Raw genomic sequence first — 21920 nt, forward strand, 5'->3', positions numbered from 1 at the left:
TTCTGCCATCATGCATAACAAATCAGGTTAAATATATATATATATGTATGTGGCTCCCAGACCAACATCATCAGCATCACTGAGGCATTTATCAAAAATACACTGTCTTGGGCTGGGGATGTGGCTCAAGAGGTAGCGTGCTCGCCTGGCATGCGTGCGGCCCGGGTTCGATCCTCAGCACCACATACAAACAAAGATGTTGTGCCCGCCGATAACTAAAAATAAATAAATATTAGAATTCTCTCTCTCTCTCTCTTTAAAAAAAAAAAATACACTGTCTTCTTTTGAGAAGTGTCTGTTTAATTCAAAAGAGTGGCTTGAAAATTTTTTCTCCCATTCTGTATGTTCTCTCTTCCCCTTTTTTCTTTTCTTTTTTTCTTTTTGTGGTACTAGGGATTGAACACAGGGCCTTGCACTTGGTAGACAAGTGCTCTACCACTGAGTTACGTCCTCAGTCCTCACATTCTTGTTACCTTGGCTGTGCAGAAGCTCCTGAGCTCTAGAAGTCCTAGTGAGAAAGCCAGTGTTTATGACTGTAAGCTGGTGTGTTGACCCTGAGTTTTATTCTAGGAGTTGCATAGTTTTTGGTCTAATTTCTAGGTCTTTGAGCCATTTTCAGTTGATTTTTGTGCAGTGAACCCAGGTTCTTAAGCATGGTAAGTACACACTGTATAACTGAGCTATAACTCCCAGCCCCAATAACATTTTGTTTTGTTCTGGCTATTTTAAGTATTAAACTGATATTTTATTTAAAGGAAAATAAGATGGGTCAGTATTTTGGATTTCCAAATTCCATCTCCTAAACAGTAATTGAAAAAATTACTGGCCATGCACAGTGGTGCACAACTGTAATCCCAGATGCTTAAGCAACATAGCAAGACCCCCTTCTAAAAAGAAGAAGAAAAAGAACCAACAGAAAAGAAAGATAATAAATTACATTTCTATTTCCATATTTCCCTAAAGCTACACTGGTCTAGTATCCATTAATTACATGTATCCAACAATCACTCAAAATGTGACTAGTCAAATTACAATATGCTCCAACTGAAAAACACATAACAGATTTGAAAGATGTGTACAATAGGGGCTGGGGATGTGGCTCAAGCGGTAGCGCGCTCGCCTGGGATGCGTGCGGCCCGGGTTCGATCCTCAGCACCACATACCAACAAAGATGTTGTGTCTGCCGAGAACTAAAAAAAAAAAAATAAATATTAAAAAATTCTCTCTCTCACTCTTTAAAAAAAAAAAAAAGATGTGTACAATAAAAGAACTCATTAATAGTACTGTATTAATTACATATTAAAATGATTATAATAAATGTTAATGTTGTTTTAGAATTAATGTCACTCCCCTCTTCTCCTACAAAAGGCCACTTGGTTGAAATACAGCTCATTACTAGAATAAGTGCTTTATTATCCTGATTGAGGCCCTGGGTTCAATCCACAATGTTTCAAAACAAAAAGCAGGGGGCTGTGCCTCAGTGGTAGATGGCTTACCTCACACATGTAAGGCTGTAAGGCACTGAGTTTGATCCTCAACACCAGATAAAAATAAATGAATAAATAAAGATATTGTGTCCGTCTACAACTAAAAAAAAGGGGACTACTAAAACATGGAATAAAGCACTCGGCTCATATCATGTTTTGAGCCCCACTGAGGAAGGAACACTGAGAATCGTGCTCAATGTGCCACAAAATTCTGAATCACAGCACCTGTACTCCAAACCCATCTATAACTTTTAACAATTATTCAGCAAAACCTTAGAAATCTTTTTTTTTTTTTAAAGAGAGAGTGAAAGAGGAGAGAGAGGAGAGAGAGAGAGAGAGAGAGAGAGAGAGAGAGAATTTTTAATATTTATTTTTTAGTTCTCAGCGGACACAACATCTTTGTTTGTATGTGGTGCTGAGGATCGAACCCGGGCCGCACGCACGCCAGGCGAGCGCGCTACCGCTTGAGCCACATCCCCAGCCCCTAGAAATCTTGGTAGGATTTTACTGCTCACATAATGTTCTTCTGCAGGTCGTCTTTACCAAAATATTAGACATTTATCAAACTTTTGATTATTTATCAAATGAACTTAAAACCATGGTTGGGAAGAGATTTAAATGTGGTAAAAGACAGAATATAAAGGTCCAGAAAAGAGCAATAAATGGCCCACTAATCCTAAGTGATGATCAGGATCCAAAAGTGCCAGTAAGTAAGTAGCTGATTTAAGTGCTACTTTTGGCTGCAAACCTTATGTTTGCATAATACACCATATATTATGAACACTGCCGCCTCAAGGCAAGTGCGAGAATCACTTTCCCAACCTCTCCCACAGCTGAAGTGTAGGCATGTGACCAAGGATTCCCAAATTAGACACACAGCATGAAATCTGGACATGGGCAGCAGGAACCAAAGACTGAATTTTCTGGTGAAAGTAGGAGGATGTGGCAAAATGCAGCAGGATGACCTAAGTCCCAGTAAAGACTGTAGTGTGAAGACCTGTGCCCAAAAATGGGGCTGAAAATCTCTACCAAAGCAGGCTAGCAATGTGACCCAGATCTAGTTACTGGTTGGATAGCCTTCAATGTCTATTCTCTGGCTTTCTCATAAATCCTTTGAATTACCTTCTATTCTTTAGTGAATGGTTTTTTTAGTAAACTTGGAGGAGTTGTAGTGGTCCTTCAGATCATCTTATAACTAAAAACCTGAATGGAGAGGCTGGGGTTGTGGCTCAGTGGTAGAGTGCTTGCCTAGCACATGTGAGGCCCTGGGTTTGATCCTCAGCTCCACATAAAAATAAGTAAATAAAATAAAGGGATTATTTATAAATAAATAAAAGATATTGTGTCCAACTACAACCAAAAAATAAATATATATAAAAAAAAAAAGATGCTCACACTGTTTGAACTTCATGTATTTACCCAGGGGTAGGGGATATTCACAGAGGATACTACAGATTCCAACTGATCTGTGACACTGCATGTCTAAAAATAAAAAAGAAGAGGGATAATGCTGGGATGACAATGACAAGGAATGAAAAACACACTAAAGCCTTCAAATTTCACTTCCAGCAACAAAAAGACCAAGTGCTGAGAAGTGCCTTTTTTCCAAAGCATTCTTCATTTAGCAAACTCTAGCAAGGCTAGACTGACCAACCAGCCTTATGTGAATGCTCAGTTCTTTCCCTGTGGAAGGGCAGAGGAGAAACAAGCAATTCTATGGGTGCCAAGGAAACCAAACCTTGGCATTCATCATCAGGTATTTCCTCTGGCACACTTACTTCTTTTGGATGCTTCAAGAAACTCTGAAAAACAAGTTTCAAGTGAAACTCCTTCACTTAACGCAGAAAGACCTAACAGTAACAAAGAAGTTAGCACTCCCCCAATATTATCCACACTTAAATGGGAGTTCTTAGCTGGGAGTACAGCTCAGTGGTAAAGCACTACCTATGACACATGAGGTCCTAGGTTAAGTCCCCAGTAATGTAGGAATTTTTGTGTGTGAGTGTATGTGGTGCTGGGGATTGAACCCAGGGCCTGGTACATGCAAAGCACTCACTCTACCAACTGAGCTATATCCCCAGCCCTGGAAAAAAAAAAAAATTTTTTTTTTTTTCAAAATATTCCTTAGTACTCCACTCTCCAACTCAATTACTATTTGGGGTTTTACTATTACTGTTCAAGGACCACTACATGCTAAAAACCAGGGTGAAGGCAGGCATGGTGATTCACATCTGTAATCCTAGCAACTAAGGAGGCTGAACCCAGAGGATCCCAAGTTCAAAGCCAGCCTGGGCAATTTAAAGACTATATCTCAATATTAAAAAAGGGTTGGGAATGTAGCTCAGTGATACAGCACCCCTAGGATCAATCCCCAATACCAATGGAAAAAACAAAATTAAAAAATAGGGTGATATCAACTGATTTTTTTTTTTTTTTTTGAGGAACTGGGGATTGCAGCCAGATGCATGCTAGGCAAGTGCTCTACCCCTGAGCCACATCCCCAGCCCCCAAACTGGTTTTGAAACTCAACTATCTGCTAAACATCCTCCCCAATCAAGATGTATTATCTATCTCATTCTTCTGGCCATAAAGGACAATACAATACAATTGTACCATTATCTGCCATTTTTCTTTCTGAAAGAGACTTTCAGAAAGATGAATATGTTTCCAATATTGCTACTATAAGCAATACAACAGTGAATATACACATATATCTATAAACATAAATTCAAGGCCAGTACTGTCAAACTCATTTCCAACAAAATTATGCAATTTTATTCTAACTTATTCTCTCATACCCTTGTGTCACCCTGAATGATATCTTTTCTTTTTTTGTAGTTATGTATGGACAGAATGCCTTTATTTTATTCATTCATCTTTATGTGGTGCTGAGGATTGAACCCAGTGCCTTACACATGCTAGGCTCTGTAGCTCTGCCACTGAGCTACAGCCCCAGCCCCTGAATGAAATCTTTGTTTCCCATATAATAAATGAGATGATCTCATTTAAAATTTTTACATTTCCATAATCACTAGTAATATGAAGGATTTTCTGGTATGTTTATTATCACCATCTATATTCTTTCATGAACTGTCTACTTGTAACATTTGTCCATTTCTCTACTAGATTATCTTTTTGTTTGTAAAGGTTTTCTGTATTCCAGAAATACTAGTTAAGAGCACAGGTTTGGGGACTGGAGGCAAAGTTCAGTGATGGGAGTGCTTGCCTAGCATGTGGAAGGCCCTGGGTTTGATCCCTAGCACTGCTCTCCCAACCCACCCTGCCCTGAAATAGAATATAGGTTCAAGTCAAAACAACTTGGGTACACTTTTTTAAAAGTTCCCCTTGTTTTATTTGGCTTATCTGTAATTTTTTAATTTATTTTTTGCAATGCCGAGGATACAACCTATGGCCTTGCCCATGAGAGGCAAGCACTCTACTACTAACCTATATTGGCAATCCCTAGTTTCTGCTTTTAACTGACATATAATAACTGCACATATTTACAGGATACAATATGACATTTCAATACATGTATGCCATGTGTAATGATCAGATTAGGGTAAAGTATATGTCACCTCAAACATTTAGCAATTTTTTTTGTTGGAAACATTTGAAATTCTAGCAGCTATTTTGACAACTCATTGTTGTCAACCGTATAGTGCTACACATTAGAAGTATTGATTCCTCCCATCCAATTGCACTCCTGTACTTGCTAACCATACATCTTCCCCTAAAAATTACACTTATTTTAAGATAAGAGGAAGGGGACATAGTTCAGCACATGCCTTAGGTTCAATCCCCAGCACCTACATAAATATGTACATGTATATTTTACATACATACTTCTATATCCCTCTTCAGAAAAATACAGAAAAGATCAAGAAACCAACACATGTGTATAATATGTAACCACTATGCCTATATCTGAGTCTGAAATCACTCAGAAGGATTTTTTTTTTTTAATGGTGGTAGGCATTTTATCACTGAATAACATCCTAGCCCTTTTTAATTTTATTTTGAGGCAGGGTGTTGCTGAGTTGCTGAAGGTGAACTTGCAATCCTCCTGCCTTAGTCTCCCAAATTGCTGGGATTACAGGCATGTGCCACTAAGCTAGAATACATTTAATAAAAAGTCTTAAATACATCTGTATCTTTAACCATATACTTTTTTTTTTTTTTTTTTTTTTTTTTTTTAACTACTGAGCTATCTTCCCAGCTCTTTCTTTTTTATTTTAAGACAAGATCTTGGGCTGGGGATGTGGCTCAAGCGGTAGCGCGCTCGCCTGGCATGCGTGCGACCCGGGTTCGATCCTCAGCACCACATACCAACAAAGATGTTGTGTCCTCCGATAACTAAAAAATAAATATTAAAAATCCTCTCTCACTCTTTAAAAAAAAAAAAAGACAAGATCTCACTAAGTTGCTGAGGCTGGTCTCAAACTTGCAATCTTCCTGCCTCAGCCTCCTGAGTTGCTAGGATTACAGACAAGCACCACTGTACCCACCTACATTTTTTTTTAAACTGCTGTGTTTAGCCATATTCATCTTCATATTGTCTGATTTATTATTTTGGTAGCTTTGGATTTATTACCATTTCCAATAACTTTTCAAATAAGTAATATTAGAAAACTCAATTTACAATATTCATTTAAATTAAATGTGCAAAGTCCACAGGTTAGACAAATTAAATCCCATTTTATTTGCCTTTTTTTTTTTTTGGGGGGGGGGTAGGTACTAGGGATTCAAGCAGGGGTACCTAACCACTGAGACACATCACCAGCCCTTTGTATTTTTTATTTTGAGAAAGAGTCTCACTAAGTTGCTTGGGGCCTTGCTAAATTGCTGATAATGATCTTGAATTTGTGACCCTCCTGCCTCAGCTTCCCGAGTTGCTGGGATTATAGATGTGCACCATCGTATCTGGCTTGCATTTTATTTTTTTAATTCTTTTTTTTTTTATTGGTTGTTCACAACATTACAAAGCTCTTGACATATCATATTTCATACATTAGATTGAAGTGGGTTATGAACTCCCAATTTTACCCCCTGGCTTGCATTTTAAATGTTATGAAAATGAAAGACTAAATTAAAAATGGTCAGCTAGACTTAACTACCCATTTGTTCAAGAAAGCTTGGCTAAAAAGTCTTATTTTTTAGGACTGGGGATGGAACCCAGGGTGTTTTACCCCTGACCTTTACCCCAAGACCCTCTTATTTTTTTATTTTGAGGGGATCTTGCTAAATTGCTGAGAGTCTCACTAAACTGCCGAGGCTAGCCTCCAACTTCTGATCCCCTTGCCTCACACTCCCAGCCAAAACATCATTTAGCACTTTACCACTGACCTACTTCCCCAGACTATGTTTTTGCTTGTTTGTTTTGGTATCCAGGATTGAACCCAGGAATGCTTAACCACTGAGTGATATCCCCAGCCCTTTTTTTCTATTTTATTTAGAGTCAGGGTCTCACTAAGTTGCTTAGAGCCTTGCTAAGTTGCTAAGGCTCACTTTGAACTCTCGATACTCCCGCCTCAGCCTCCAGAGCCACTTGGATTATAGGCATGGGCTATCATGCCCAGCTTTTTTACATTTGAGACAGGAAATCATTAAATTTCCCAAATGGCCTTGAACTTGAAATCCTCTTACCTTGGCTTCCCAAATAGCTGGGATTACATGCAAACACCACTGATCCTAGATAATCTTAACCATTTTATATACGGGACTTAAAAATCCAGAATTTGGTATCTGCAAGGAATCCTAGAATCAATCTCCCATGGACACTGATGAATGACTGTACGAATGTGTACATGTATTCTTTAAAATCTTTGGTCAAGGGCTGGGATTGTGGTTCAGTGGTAAAGCACTTACCTAGCATGTATGAGGCTCTGGGTTTGATCCTCAGCACCAAATAAAAATAAATAAATAAAGGTATTGTGTCCATCTATGACTTAAAAAAAAAACCTTTGGTCAAGTTGGGCACAGTGGTACATACATATAACCCCAGTAACTTGGAAGGTTAAGGCAGGAGGATCATAAGTTCAAGGCCAGCCTCAGAAACTGAGAAAGATACTGTCTCAAAATAAAAAACATCCAGGATGTAGCTCAGAGGTAATGTGCCTCTGGGTTAAATTCTCAGTACAAAAAAACAAAAAATAAAAAGTTTCAGAGATTCCCCCCAAATAATCTCTTGACCTCTGTACAGACATATTCCTACTAATTAAAACCTTAACAATAGCTGGTGTGAGCCTGCAATCCCAGCAGCTCGAGAGGCTGAGGCAGGAGGGTTACAAGTTCAAAGCCAGCCTCAGCAAAAGTGAGGCGCTAAGCAATTCAATGAGACCCTGTCTCTATCTAAATAAAATACAAAAAGGGCTGGAGATGTAACTCCGTGGTTGAGTGCCCCCGGTACAAAAAAAAAAAAAAAAAGTTTTAACAGCAAATAGTATATTTAACATGCTGTACATTTCTCTTTTACCTGAACCTGCTGTGGCTGCTGAACCTGGATCTGCTGCTCTGGCTGTGTTTGTGGCTGAACACTGGTGGTGACTGGACAAGCAAGTTCAAGCAAAGACCCAGCCACTTCAGTGCTGTCTGTGTAAATGCAGTTCCCACCCTGTTGGTACACCATGGTAGTAGTGGCTGTCTGCTGGAACTCCTGAAGGGCTTCTGGACCCTTCGAGGCCAGTGAGTCCAGAAATTCCTTCATCCTGTGTTGTGGGACAGACCGTGCCTTCACTCGAATATACTCTTCAAAGGAGATGGTGTTCTCCAGAGAATTATTCATATTGCAGAGTCCTTAGGGTTCCTAAAAATAAATGAGCAGAAGTCAAATTATGCTATTACTTTTATATCTTAAAGTGTATAGAAGCAATCAGCCTGGTATCAGAGTAGAAAATTCTGGAATCCAAAGTAAAGTTTTATTATACCACCTTACTTTTACAGTGGACTGTGTTTGAAAACACTTTTTAACATTTCTTAAACGAGCTGTATCACACTGAAAACAGAAAATAAAAGCATGCTTCACAGTACTGAATGAAACAGGCTGAAAACACATTCCCCATCCAGCATTAGGCCAGTCCCATCTTCTCTGCAGAGCCAAGCACTGGACAGTAAATGTCACATGCAAAAACTGTTCTCTGACCATCACAGAGAGTACAAACAGACAAAAAGAAAAGAGATAGGAGCAGAGATTCCGTATGACATATTATTTCTGTTCCCAAGTATGTCCTTCACTGGAGAGACAGGTATGCCACCTAGCTGTGGAGAGAACCAAGAGACAGGGGACATGTTCTTCATCTCTCATCAGAAACACACACAAAAAATCTCATTTTGTCATAGACTGCTTACATTCTTTTGTAGAAAGACTTAAGAGGATGAACTCTGAAATCAGTATACTTGAGTTCAAATCTCAACTTGATCTCAACTGTATAACTCTAGACAAGTCAATGAACTTTAGTTTGTTTATAAAATAGGAATAAAACAGTACTTACCTCTGAGTTCATGAGGATTAAATATAAGAAGCACTTAGAAAAGTACCTGAGACAAACAAGCAACACTATGAAAGTATTAACTAATTTTATTAAAATAATTGTGGGGAGAGAATTGAATAGTACTTGAAATAATTAGGTCACTACTAAAATTCAAAAGTCAATTCTGCAGATTTTTCATTAGGTATTTATTTATTTAAGAACTGATATGCAGAGATTGACAGTAACTCAATTACCTTGGAACAATCAGGCAAACTAAGAATACTGAGTGACCTGCAGCTTCCACCTTTGCACCACCCTCCTTTGACCAATACTACCTCCAGAACAAAAGCAGAAATGGTTGAAAGAGTAATAAAAACCAAGTGAAGCTTCTTGACAAAAAGAACATTCAATCTCAAATGTCTGGAAACGTGATTTATTTCTTTAAACAATCATGCTACAAATATTAGTCTTTTTTGCTATGCAGGTGCTCTGCATTATGTTACAGATTTCAGGTATGTAGAAAACCATCTCTTTTCTTAAACTGGTTTTTAACTGACAGACAAGACTGCTCTAGTCATCTCTAAATAGCTCACACATGGAAGGTGCTTCTTCTAAACCTGTTGCATTTGGAATTCAATATGGAACAGGAAAATTATAATTCCTTCTTCCTGTAACATCTATAACTTACAACCACAAATCATACAATCTAGTTATATATAAACACTAGGAAAAAGGCATATACTACTTTTCCCTAGTAAATAGTTAATATACTATTATATATATATTTTTTACTATATTTATATGAAAAAACTATACATCCAGATTCAAGAGGGAATGCAAAGAAATATGTATTTACTGCTATTAAATTACCGATGCTGGCATTATTTCTGTGTGAGACTATATATTAATACATAAATTTATATTTGGGTACTTTCAAACAGAACAGATCAGCAATGAATCTTAACTATGCATACAATGTATTATGAATATATTTCTCCAAAAATAAAGAACATTTTTTTCTTAACCTATCTGAAATCAAAATTTCCAGACCATTACCCTTAGGAGGGTCCCTACTTCTCAGTAAACCCCAAGCACAATTGACTGCAGAGAACAACTACTACATGTCACGGAGGTGTAAGGTGAAACCCTTGCTGATAGCCTCTTCTCTTCTGAAACAACACTCATTTGCCACTTTTCCACTACTTTTTTGACCACTTCCCTAAGTCCAGCTTTCCTTTCTCCCTGCTGCAGGGGCTTTCAGTTATCTTGTTTCAAAATAGAAAATTAAATCTACTATGAGACTTCAAAACAACATTATCAATGATGTCCACAGCACATACAAAGAGAGTATCAAGGCCAAGCACACTGTCCTTCCAATAGATTCAGAGAAGGCTACTCATTGTGGGTGACCCACAAGTACTCACTCTACAAATCAGTAAAGAATGTGTTAAAGTTTTCCTTTGTTTAATAGCCTCAAGGCTGGATTTCCTTAAGGTATCTCTTACAATAAAGACCCAATTCACAAGGGGATCTGTATATAATCATATATACCCCACTGCTCAAAAGTGGTCAAGGGAGAGGTTATGTGAGAAGCTTTTACTGGGTCTTCTACAATGCCAGTGCATTTCAGTTTTTCACCTTCATTATAAAACAATAGCTAGGTCGGGTACACACTTCCCAGATACTCAGGAAAAGCACTTAGGAGTTCCAGGACAGCCTGGGCAATTCAGTGAGACCCTATTTCAAAATAAAAAGGGCTGGGGATGTAGCTCGGTATTCCTCAGTACTGGGGGGAAAAAGAAAATTAGCAGGGCTAGTGATATTGCTCAGTGGTGGAGCACTTGGATCCCAGAACTTCAAATAAAAGTAAAAAAAAAAAAAAAAAAAAAGAGCAGAACAGCTGCAGGCATAGAAACGCCTGACTGTAATGTCAGCGATTCAGGAGGCTAAGACGAGATGATCACAAGTTTGAGGCCAGTCTCAAAAACTTAGTGAGATTTTGTCTCAAAATAATAAATAAAAAAGGGCTGGAGATGTGGCTCTGTGGTAAAGTGCCTCTGGGTTCAGGGTTCAATCCTTAGTACCAAAACAAACAAAACAAACCAGCAAAGGTCAACTGGAACTTAAATTTCCTAAATTTATTTTCTTCAACATGTAGTTGAACTAGGAATGTGGTACAGCACTTGCCTGGCAAGAGTAAGGCTCTGGGTTCAATCCCCAGTACTGCCAAAAAATAAAAATTGCATTGTCACAGTAGCTATGATTCTAGTACAGACAATTTTGAAAATTCAAGCAATCTCAAGTTGGGTTGTTTTTTGTTGTTGTTGTTGTTGTTTTGGTCCTGTTTGCTTTTGAACCTAAGGCCTTGTCCATGTGAGGCAAGCACACTGCCACTAAGCTACATCCCCAGTCATTTATTTTATTTTGAAATAGGTATCCCTAAGTTGCAAAGGCTGGTCTCAAACTTGTGATCTTCCTGCATCAGTCTCCTATGCTGCTAGTATTTTAGAGTAGCTGGAATTACAGGTGTGTTCCATTAGGCTTGGCCGTCAAATCAATTTTCAAAAAAGCAAAGACAGTCATGCAAGAAATTCTTTTTTTGTCAGCAATCTGGGAGATAATACAAGTAAACACCCATTCAAAGAAATACTTAAAGTTACAGAGCTGGAAAACTTTCATATTAAGAATTGCCCAGTAGGGGCTGGGGTTGTGGCTCAGCAGTAGAGCGCTCACCTCACACGTGTGAGACCATGGGTTCGATCCTCAGCACCACATAAAAATAAACAAAATAAAAATATTGTAGCCCATGTATAGCTAAAAAAATACAAAAAAAAGAGAAAAATAATAATTAAAAAAAATTGCCCAGTAAAGCCAGTCCCTAGGTTAAAAGGTTTTATTTCCCCTCACTCAAATTTCAGAAGTTCAGGTAGGACAGATTAAGCTTCATCTCAGGTCTGATATTAAGTATGAAGAATTTTACCACCATTTCTTCCTAGATACAAACTTCTTTCAATATTCAATTTAGAATTCCACCTAGTTTTTTGTTATTTTGTTTCTTAATTTTTGAGATTTTTTTGGAGGGAGCAGTGATGTGAAGCCATAAAACGTAAAGTAAAAACAGCTAAAAATATGCTTTGACCTCTGGTTTTTGATCTACCAGTCTTAAATATTTATCAATTGTCCAGGAGAGTTTAAGGCATTTAAATCACCCTACTCTCATGATAAACCTCTGCCAATCACATTACTTTTTTTTTTAAATAATTTAGTTGCAGATGGACACAATACCTTTACTTGTTTATTTTTATGTGGTGCGGGGGATCAAACCCAGTGCCTCATTCATGCTAGGCAAGTATTCTACTACTGAGCAACAATCCTAGCCCTTACTTTCTTTTTTTCTTTTTATAATAATAAGGATATTGAAACCCAGAGACACTTCACCTAATATTAAGCTAGATTCCCCAGTCTTTTTTTTGAGACAGTCTTGCATGTTGGGCTGGAACTTTCAATCCTCCTTCCTCGACCTCTGTAGTTGTTGGGATTACAGGCATGAGCCACCACCTCTCCTTTATTAATTTTTAAAATTTTTTTATTTTATTTTATTTATATGATTTGAACTCAGTGCCTCACATGCTAGGCAAGCATTGGATCACTGAGCTACATACAACCCCATTTATTTATTATTATTTTTTTAACATTTATTTATTTATTTTTTAGTTTTCAGCGGACTCAACATCTTTGTTTGTATGTGGTGCTGAGGATCGAACCCAGGCCGCACGCATGCCAGGCGAGCGCGCTACCGCTTGAGCCACATCCCCAGCCCACAACCCCATTTATTAATTTTTACAACCCCTATTTATTAATTTTTAAAATGTGACACCTTGTACATGACAAAGCACATGCTTTACCACTGAGCCATACCCTAGACCCCTTTGCTCTCTCACAAGCAATTAGCTTAGTATAGTTTCTATTTAATAAACCTTTTAAATAAGAGCATTTCATGCCACAATAAACTAGAGCATTTTTTTAAACCAACGTTCCAAGACAGTAAAAACCATTTGGCCCATGCCATCTCCAAACAAATGCTTCCTATCAGGATTTCTAGAATAGTACAGTCAAAAGAATTACTACAAGAAAGTCTAATCCAAATATAAATTTATTCCCTGAGCAAAAGAGCAAACAAGTTGGATATTAAGTTCTCAGAAAGAACTGAGCAAAAGCTTCAAAAAATAGATGCTTATAAAGAAGCAAAATGTATTCTTTAGGGCTGTGTGTATAGCTCAATAGTAAAGCACTTGCGTAGCATATATGAAGCCCTGGGCTGGATCCCCAGCACAAAAATAAAATGAAAGTAATTCCTTAAAATTTTCATCAAAAGGGCTGGGGTTGCAGCTGGGTGCGGTGGTGCGTGTCTATTGTAATCCCAGTGGCTCAGAAGGCTGAGGCAGGAGGATTTTGAATTCAAAGCCAGCCTCAGCAATGGCAAGGCACTAAGCAACTCAGTGAGACCCGTCTCTAAATAAAATACAAAATAGGGCTGGGGATGTGATTCAGTAGTTGACTGCCCCTGAGTTCAATCCCCAGTATCAAAAAGGGGGGATGGTGGTGGTGGCTGGGATTAAAGTGCAACGGTAGAGCGCTTGTGAAGCATGTGTGAAGCACTAGGTTCCATCCTCAATACCACATAAAACTAAATAAAAATAAAAGTACTGTGTCCATCAACACACACACACACACACGAAGTTTTTTTTTTATCAAAAAATAAAAAGACCACTGGGCATGGTGGTCCATGCCTGTAATCTTGGCTCGGAAGGATGAGGCAGGAGGATCACAAGTTCAAAGCCAGCTTCAGCAAAAGGGAGGTGCTAAGCAACTCAGTGAGACCTTGTCTCTAAATACAATACAAAATAGGGTTGGGGATGTGGCTCAGTACTCGAGTGCCCCTGAGTTCAATCCCTAGCACCCAAAAAATAAGAATAAAAATTTTAAAAATAAAAAATAAATAGACCAACAAGGTTTTTGTTTCAAAATATTTTTTAGATATAGATGGACACAATACCTTTATTTATTTGTTTACTTTTACATAGTGCTCAGGATCAAACCCACTGCGTCACACATGCCAGGCAAGCATTCCTGCACTGAGCTACAACCCCAGCCCCCAATAAGGGTTAAGTAGAAAAAAAAATTATAGAACTGTTAGAAAATGCAAATACATAGGTATTTACCATATTCTTCTCTATTCTTAGAAATGTTTGATGTATTCTATAATAGGGCTGAGGTTGTAGCTTAGTGGTAGAGTGCCTAGCATGTGGGAGGCATTGGGTTCAATTTTCAGCACCACATATAAATGAATATATAAAGGTCCATTCAACAACTAAAACTATTTTTTAAAAAATTCTATAATGCTTCATGTTTTGTTAATCACTGGTCATGTATTTAAAGTGTTTTAGACCATAGAGTATAAAACTCTCTGCTGTGCTCCAATGGTAGGTGGGGCTTGAAGCAGAAGTCTCTGCTTCTCAAATGCTATTTTCTGTAAAATTCCACAGAATTATTTGAGAATCACTGAATCAGAAGACAGTAAGAGATTTTAACAAATAATGGATTCAATGAAGAATTTAAGATTTTTTAATGGAAAAGACAAATTTGAAGGAACATAATAAATCTGTTCATTTTTACAGACTAAATCGTTTCTGGTTTCCTTTCTTGTCCTTTCAATTTGCCCTCTTGAAGTATCCACCAGACTTACACATCCCAATAATAAAAATAAAACCTCATCAAGTTAACATTTGACCTGACACATGCTGACAAGTACATACTGCTTAGAATAATCAAAGCTTCAGAAACATATTCAAAAGTCCTCGCCAGCCAGGTGTGGTGGCGCACACCTGTAATTCCAGAAGCTCGGGAGGCTGAGACAGGAGGATTGTGAGTTCAAAGCCAGCATCAACAACAGCTGAGGTGCTAAGCCAACTGTTAAGACCTGTCTCTAAAATAAAATACAAAATAAGGCTGGGGATGTGGCCCATTGGTTGAGTCCCCCTGAGTTCAATCCCCAATACCACCCCCCAAAAAATAAAAAAGTCTTCTCCAAAAAAAGAAAAAAAGCCCTCTCTACCCATAAGATCAGATTATCATTTTATCTATAATATTTGTTTTCAGCATACTTTTTGTAATATGGAATACTTCATGAATTTGTGTGTCATCCTTGCTTGGGGCCATGCTAATCTTCTCTGTACTATTCCAATTTTAATATATGTGCTGCCAAAGCAAGCACTTTTTTTCTTTGGTAGTACTGGGAATCAAACCAGGGCCTTATACATGCTAAGCCTGTGTTCTACGTCTGAGCTGCATCTCTAGTCCCTCAGAACATGTTTTATTAAAATATTCTGGTCCATTTAGAAGTTAATTTTGCATGATGTGACCTAATAATTTGTCTCTGTACCACTTATTTTTTCACATTTCTTAAATTGGTGCATTATAGTTATACATAATAGTGGGATTTGTTATTCCATATTCGTACATGCAAACAATAAACAATATAACAATATAATTTGATCAATAATATTCCCCAGTATTTCTACTTTCCCTCTCTGTGCCACTTACTGAATTATTGAAATCTCTTTGCCTGACAAACATCAATGTTATTATATAACTAATTCATATGAATAAGAACTGCTTCTTTTTGTGTGTGATTCCACTGACCTTTCTACCATCTGATTAGCTTAAAAAAAAAAAAAAAAGAGCTTATTGGACTGGGGTTGTGGCTCAGCAGCAGTACCCCCGCCTAGCATGTCCGAGGCCCTGGGTTCAATCCTCAGCACCACATAAAAATAAATAAATAAAATAAAGGTATTGTGTCCAACTAAAAAATAAATATTAAAAAAAAAAGCATATTAACATGGGGTCATGGAATTTCTCGCCCAGAACGTTTTGGGATTTTCAAATACTTAATGACACTGAGACACATGTGTAAAAAAGCAGTCAACACAGTTTTATTACTATATCCCAGTATTGTTTAATTATACATTAGGAAAAAAACCTGTCAAAATATATCAGAATACTAACAGTAGTTATGCCCAGCTGATAGAATAACAGGATTTAAGTTACTTCCTGTTTAATACTCTGTTCTCTTCACAAGTTGTATTAAGTCAAAAAAGTAACTAAAGTCATCCTTTTCTACACAGTGATCAGACTGCAATAACAGTAACAGATATGAAGACAATTCTTGTAGATGGCAATATAATTTTCCCTCAATATCTGAAAACAAACAAAACCATCTAGCACCAAAAACTTACATAAGATTGTTAACTTCTTCAAGATGATACTCACAATACACAAAGGCTGAGTCTTAGAAATAAAGAGAAGCTTGAGAATACTACCCTCCATAACCCCAAAGAGACAAAAGATTCTTAATTAGCTCCAAGTCAAAGACTTGGTGAGCAGAAAGAAATTAATTAAAATCTGTGAGGATCTTTGAGCACTCCGAATTTGTGAGCCAAATGAAAAAAAAAAAAAAAAAAAAAGAAAATACACTAGGACTAATGGAGGGTATAGAGTCTATAAACAAGTATTTGCTTCTAAATACTTGAAGTAGAGCTGCTTTCAGAACAAAAAAGATAAATTAGTCCCTCATCAACAGATCCACATTTTCACTACTAAGTACAAACAGATCATTGGTACAGACCCGGTATTTGCTCCTGTGGAGCTCAGTACAGTGTGCAGAACAGTCCCTCAACACATAAGCTATTATTTTATAACTAGAAAAAACGATGGCACCATGGAAAAACATTACTCTAAAACAATAATCATTTCCATAGGATTGGGGTTTTTTGTTTTTCTTTTTTTGCTAATTTCTTTTTTTTTTTCTATTTAGGGAAGATCTAGGTACTCAGCAGAATCACCCCCTCTTGGGTCACTTCCAGACTCTCTATACAGCTCTGCTGAATAGGTCTTGAATTTGTGACGGGCTAAGATAATCCGAGCTGCCTCAGAGAGTCCTGCCTCTTCCTTGGGCCTCAATCCCCTCTTAAGGATTCCATCTACTCTAGCAATGGCTCCTCATAGTTTACTTAAGTCTGATTTGAAGACTGCATTCATAAGAAAAAATTAATTTCCATTTTGAGGAGTTACAGTCATACTTATCATAATTAACATTAGGAATTAACACATGCCAGACAAATGCTTTACCACTTAGTCACATTCCCAGTCTCTCCCTACATATCTTTTCTTAAAGATACTAACCTACTACAAGGTTTGTGATAGAAATTACAGAAATTATCCCACTGGGCCACTCATCTGACCCATGCCGTTATAGGAATCTCTAATTTGGGGGCATTTTCACCATGTTTCTATTCTGGGACAACACATACTTTCAACCAGAAACTTAAAATTCACATTCCTACCAAATACTGATAGGCTGTCAAGTGGCACAAACACCTGCATTAGCTAGTGAAGTTAAAATATCCATTTCATAACACCAAGCAATCCTGCCACTAGGTATATATGACACATTCATTTGTGTAAAAGATACTTATACAGGAAATGTTCATAGAAATTTTGTTAGCCAAAAACTGGAGGCAATTCAGATGTTTATCACCAGTGGAACGAATAAAATTATGGTATATTCATATAACAGAATATAATATTGAAAAGGGAATCAACTACAGCTGCAAACATGGACAAATTTGAAAAGCATAATGGTACAAGGAGGTGACAATAATGAAGCATGATTCCACTTATATTTTAAAAACCAAATATTATGTTTAGGAATACAAACGTGGGAAATGTAAAACGAAAAAGAAACAATGGGATTATCACACAAGTCAGAATAGTAATTGTCTCTAAGTACTGAGAAACTGTGACCAGGAAGGGACACCATAAAGGTTTCAGAGGTTTTGGCATTGTTCTATTTCTTAGAGAAGTAATTATATCGGAGTTCACTCCATAATTTCTCTCTCATTAATTGTGCACAGATCATATCTGTACATATAATGTATACAAATAAATATTTCATAATTGTCTTAAAAAGGAAAGCGTCAGCTTTCTGCCACAATTCATCAGCCCTACCTACATTTTGCCCTGACGTAAACACTGACCCAAAGACCATTCCTTTTCCCCTTTCAGCAAAGCAAAAAAATTAATGTGTCAATTTTTCATGCAGTCACTTCAGTTTAATAACAGAAATCAAAATGGGGAGGGGGGAGCTTGATGGTTGAGTATGTGTTAGACATGCGCTAGGCCCTGGCCTATCCAGAAAAAAACAATCAACAACAACAACAACAAAAATCACAATCCAATAGGACAGGTGAAAAAAAAAAAAAAAAAAAACACAAAGGAAGCATTTAAGTCAAGCCTGAAGAGGACTTAGAACATCTGGAACAAAATGCGGAGCAACAAAGTAACAGAAAAGAACAGGTGTTCACATAACATCTCATTCTGAGGGCAATTCAGAAATAAAAGACCCTCACAAATAAAAGGTGGTCATTTAAAAAGCAGACAAGCAAGAAGCATGAGAACATCAAAAACAAACTACAGCTGATCAAATTAAAAGAAAACATGCAAGCTTAAAGGAAGACATCCCTAAATTTTGAAGCTTCCATAAAGGAGGTCACCCATACCCAAAGCCTCTCACTATGGTCATTTTATTGGAACAATTCAAACTTTAAAAAATTCAACTCTATTTCATCTTTTGTTGAAATGGCAACATGAACTGAAAAGGAGATGTGGAACTGTAGAATTTCATGGAGAGATACACAAACAATTCATCACAGAGGACAAGATGATATCTAATAAGAAAATCTCAGTTGATGAGATAATGGAAACATTATTTACAAACAGCAATTTAAAAGATCTCTACCGAGATCAAAACAAATATGATCCAAAAGGAGGTGACAATAATGACAAGAAGGTGACAATAATGAAGTATAAAAAAAAAACAATAAAACAAATTTAAAAAACAATAAAACAGTATAACAAAAAAACAAGTATAATAAAATTATAAGTATGTCCTAGATAAACTGTGTTTTTTTGTTTTGTTTTGCATTTAGGACGTTAATTAATGCTTTGCTATGCTAAGGTTGCAATAACACTTATATTTTAAGAGAACAATGTTCAAGCAACAAACTGTGGCTGGTTTTAAAGATGTAGCAGTCTCCCACATCTTCAGTTTTCCAGCACTTAGCAGATTCTGGCAGACAGTACCCAGAATGACTGACAGGATTGTAATGTTTCAATAATAGCAGGAAAAAACTATGCACACATACTTCTAGCATATGAACAATTTTAACTCACCAGTCACCATGTTGCATGTATTTCTGCTGCTTGTCCTGAGTTCTTAAAGACTTCTAACATTCTGAAGAAGATAGAACAAAGAAGTTCCTTCCATCCTCAGCCTCTTTTTAAGTTTTAACTTTGTTCTTAAAAAAATACAGTGTATTAGAAAAAACTACCATTATCAAATTTGATTGCTAATTTATTCCTCTTAGCTTCCTTTTCTTCAATTTTAATGATTTGAGAATGTAAAATTAACTGGCAGCTTATGCTGTCTTTATTTCTTTTGGACAAACCTAGAACTCCCTTGCACCAGAAAACAGTGCTGGAGTGAAGGGAAAAAAATTAAAGGATTTAAGTCATTCGACTTCTACAGTGATACTTGGACAGATTTCTGCTGGGGAAATGGGGGGCGGGGGAGGGTGGCGCGGAACATTGTTTTTTAGGTAGTTGAAATTTGTTCTAGGTAACTTCTTGGCTGAAGTAAGGCCGGCCCTTAGACTAAAGTAAGCCCCTCCCACCCACGCGGAGGAGGAGGACGAGGACGAGGAGGAAGAGGAGGAAGGAGAAGAAGGAGAAGAAGAAAGCATTTAAAGATTTAAAGTGACATTTTAGAGCTCAGAGTTTTCATATCGTCCACATAGGAGCATTCCCTTCCCGAGCGCACAGAGGTGACGTGTATGAATTGCGCTTATGGAAAAACTGGTTTCTAATAAAACGAAACAGGTAGTACAGAAGGGCCTTGAAATGTTAACCTTCCCTCCCCAGCACAAAGCCCCAGTACAGGCTGAGGAAACGCGAGGGGGCTCCTTGCCCTCTCGGGGCAACAAGATTCGTTTTTTGAAGCAAAGCAACACCCTCCACAGGCACCCACCCTGCACATGGGCCTAGGGTAACCGCGTTCTTTGAGGGCAACCAGCTATCTCGCCAGCCTCGCGGAGAAGCGGAGCCGCAAGACACACAGCAAAGCCGCTAGATTTCTCCGCAGACATAGGTCACGTTGTCCAGGGACGTCACCAGAGCAAGAAAGGCTAAACCCTTAACCTTCCCCAAACAACCAGCCGTCTGCCCGCAACCCCCCAGCTCAGAAGAGGCGTCCTGCGCGCTCTCGAATCGGCACCGCCACCCAACAGCAGGGCGCGCGCCCCAAAACTGAGGGTCGCGGGCGCGCGCCCCGGAAGCAACTCTTGCCCATGGGCCACAGCTCTGGGAGCAGAAATATCCAGGACGGGAACGCGCACGTCGGCGGCCACGCGCACTAGGAGGGCCGCACAGCGCGCGCGCCCCCGCACGTAAAAATAGGCTGGGGTGCGCGCCCGCGCACCGCGCCCACCCGAATCCCCGGCCCGCCCCTCCCCCACCCTCGGGGCGGGGGCAAGCGAGCCCAGGGACGTTCTCAGCTCCGGAGCCGCCCCGAAGTCTCCTGGGCCCTGCGGTAAAGGCCCAGCCGCCCCCGCCCGCCGTTGTGTGGGGTGGGCCCCCTGATCCAGGCCCGCAGCCTCGCCGCATCCCCGCCCCCATCAGAGCCCTCACCCGGCGACGTCACCGCCGCCGCTGCCTCCGCTCTACCCGCCGGCCCCGCCGCACCGCCCGGGGCCCCGGTTCTGCCGTCGCTGCTCCAAGACCGACAGGATTTTCTCCTCACAGCTCCCTGGGCGCCATCTTACATTCAACCTTTACAGCCAATGAGTGCCGAATGCCCCTCTCGCGAGAATCAGAGGATCGGATCCCGCGAGAACTAACACTGCCTCCCGGCCAGACTTAAAGTGAACGCTTCAGACTAGGAGGCCGCTGGGCTCCTGGAGTTGAGAGCAGACCCAGAGGTGGGGGGCGGGGCGTCCCGCCCACGGACGCTTCTCCATGACGGGCGGAGTCATAGTCAGGGTTCAGCCTAGCCGGAGACGCTAGATGGGCTGGGACTTGAAGCTTGCTCATTGAACCCACCTTCTGCCGCCCGCTGGAACCTCCTTTGGTCTAGCAGCCCCACGTGGGGCGGAGCCCAACCCATCTTGGCCTCTCACTTAAGGTGGCCTCCACAAACCTCTGACCTGGGCCGAGCGTCCCCAGCCGTACTGGCTCAAGAAACTTATGGGTCATTTACATCCTAGAGGGCCCAGCATCCAGGACCCTTGCGATCCGCTGCGATCTCAGCTCCGCCTTCCGCACTCAGGTCCACCTTAAAGCGGGCCTCGGGTATCCCGGTGTTTGTATACAGGGAAAATGTGGAAGGCAGTTAAAGCTGCAGATACAGGTATTGCCAGCAGCCCCCATTACCCCAGAGGGCATCCAGCCTATTGTAATCCCTTATTGCCTCCAGAGCTTTGCACTTGTTCTCTTGTCCTGGCAAACTTACCATGGCCCCTCTGAGTTCCTCATAAAGTCATTTCCAGTCTGGATCAGAAACATCTTCGCACCTTTGCACCGGCTTAAGGAGATGGCTCACCCACCCTGTTTGGTCACCCACATTTCCCTTTTTCTAAATGAATTTTAAAGCTTTTGCAGCGTTTATGCCTCATTACTCTGTGCCTGGCACATACTGGATGCCCAATAATTATTTGCTGAATGATGGAAATAGGCCTCTCTCCATCTGCCTGGCACAGACATAAACCTACATCCCCTTTGGCACAGGGCTCCTAACTATGAAGCAGCACTTCCAGAACCCTCCAGTCCCTCAAAACAAGGTGCAGAGGATGTT

At 39.4% G+C, this 21920-nt stretch overlaps 1 protein-coding gene across 4 annotated transcripts in view; it reads right to left on the reverse strand.

Annotated features, from left to right (window-relative positions):
• QRICH1 (glutamine rich 1) overlaps window positions 1-21764 on the reverse strand; it is a 49635-nt gene extending 27871 nt beyond the window's left edge. The window contains exons 1-3 of one of the 4 annotated variants that reach the window (XM_081302521.1): window positions 20090-20719; window positions 19247-19296; window positions 7963-8292 (exon numbers count right to left, since the gene is read on the reverse strand). In XM_081302521.1, coding sequence (XP_081158647.1) covers window positions 7963-8271 — 309 coding nt within the window. In that variant the 5' untranslated portion in view covers window positions 8272-8292; window positions 19247-19296; window positions 20090-20719. Of the gene's footprint in view, window positions 1-7962; window positions 8293-19246; window positions 19312-20089; window positions 20720-20758 lie in introns of those variants that run through there. The other 3 variants (XM_081302523.1, XM_081302520.1, XM_081302522.1) reach the window with 3 other exon arrangements.
• Between the last annotated feature and the right edge of the window lie 156 nt (window positions 21765-21920).

This window comes from Spermophilus citellus (genome assembly GCF_964194105.1).
Source record: "Spermophilus citellus genome assembly, chromosome: 7".
In the NCBI taxonomy this organism is placed as follows: domain Eukaryota; kingdom Metazoa; phylum Chordata; class Mammalia; order Rodentia; family Sciuridae; genus Spermophilus; species Spermophilus citellus.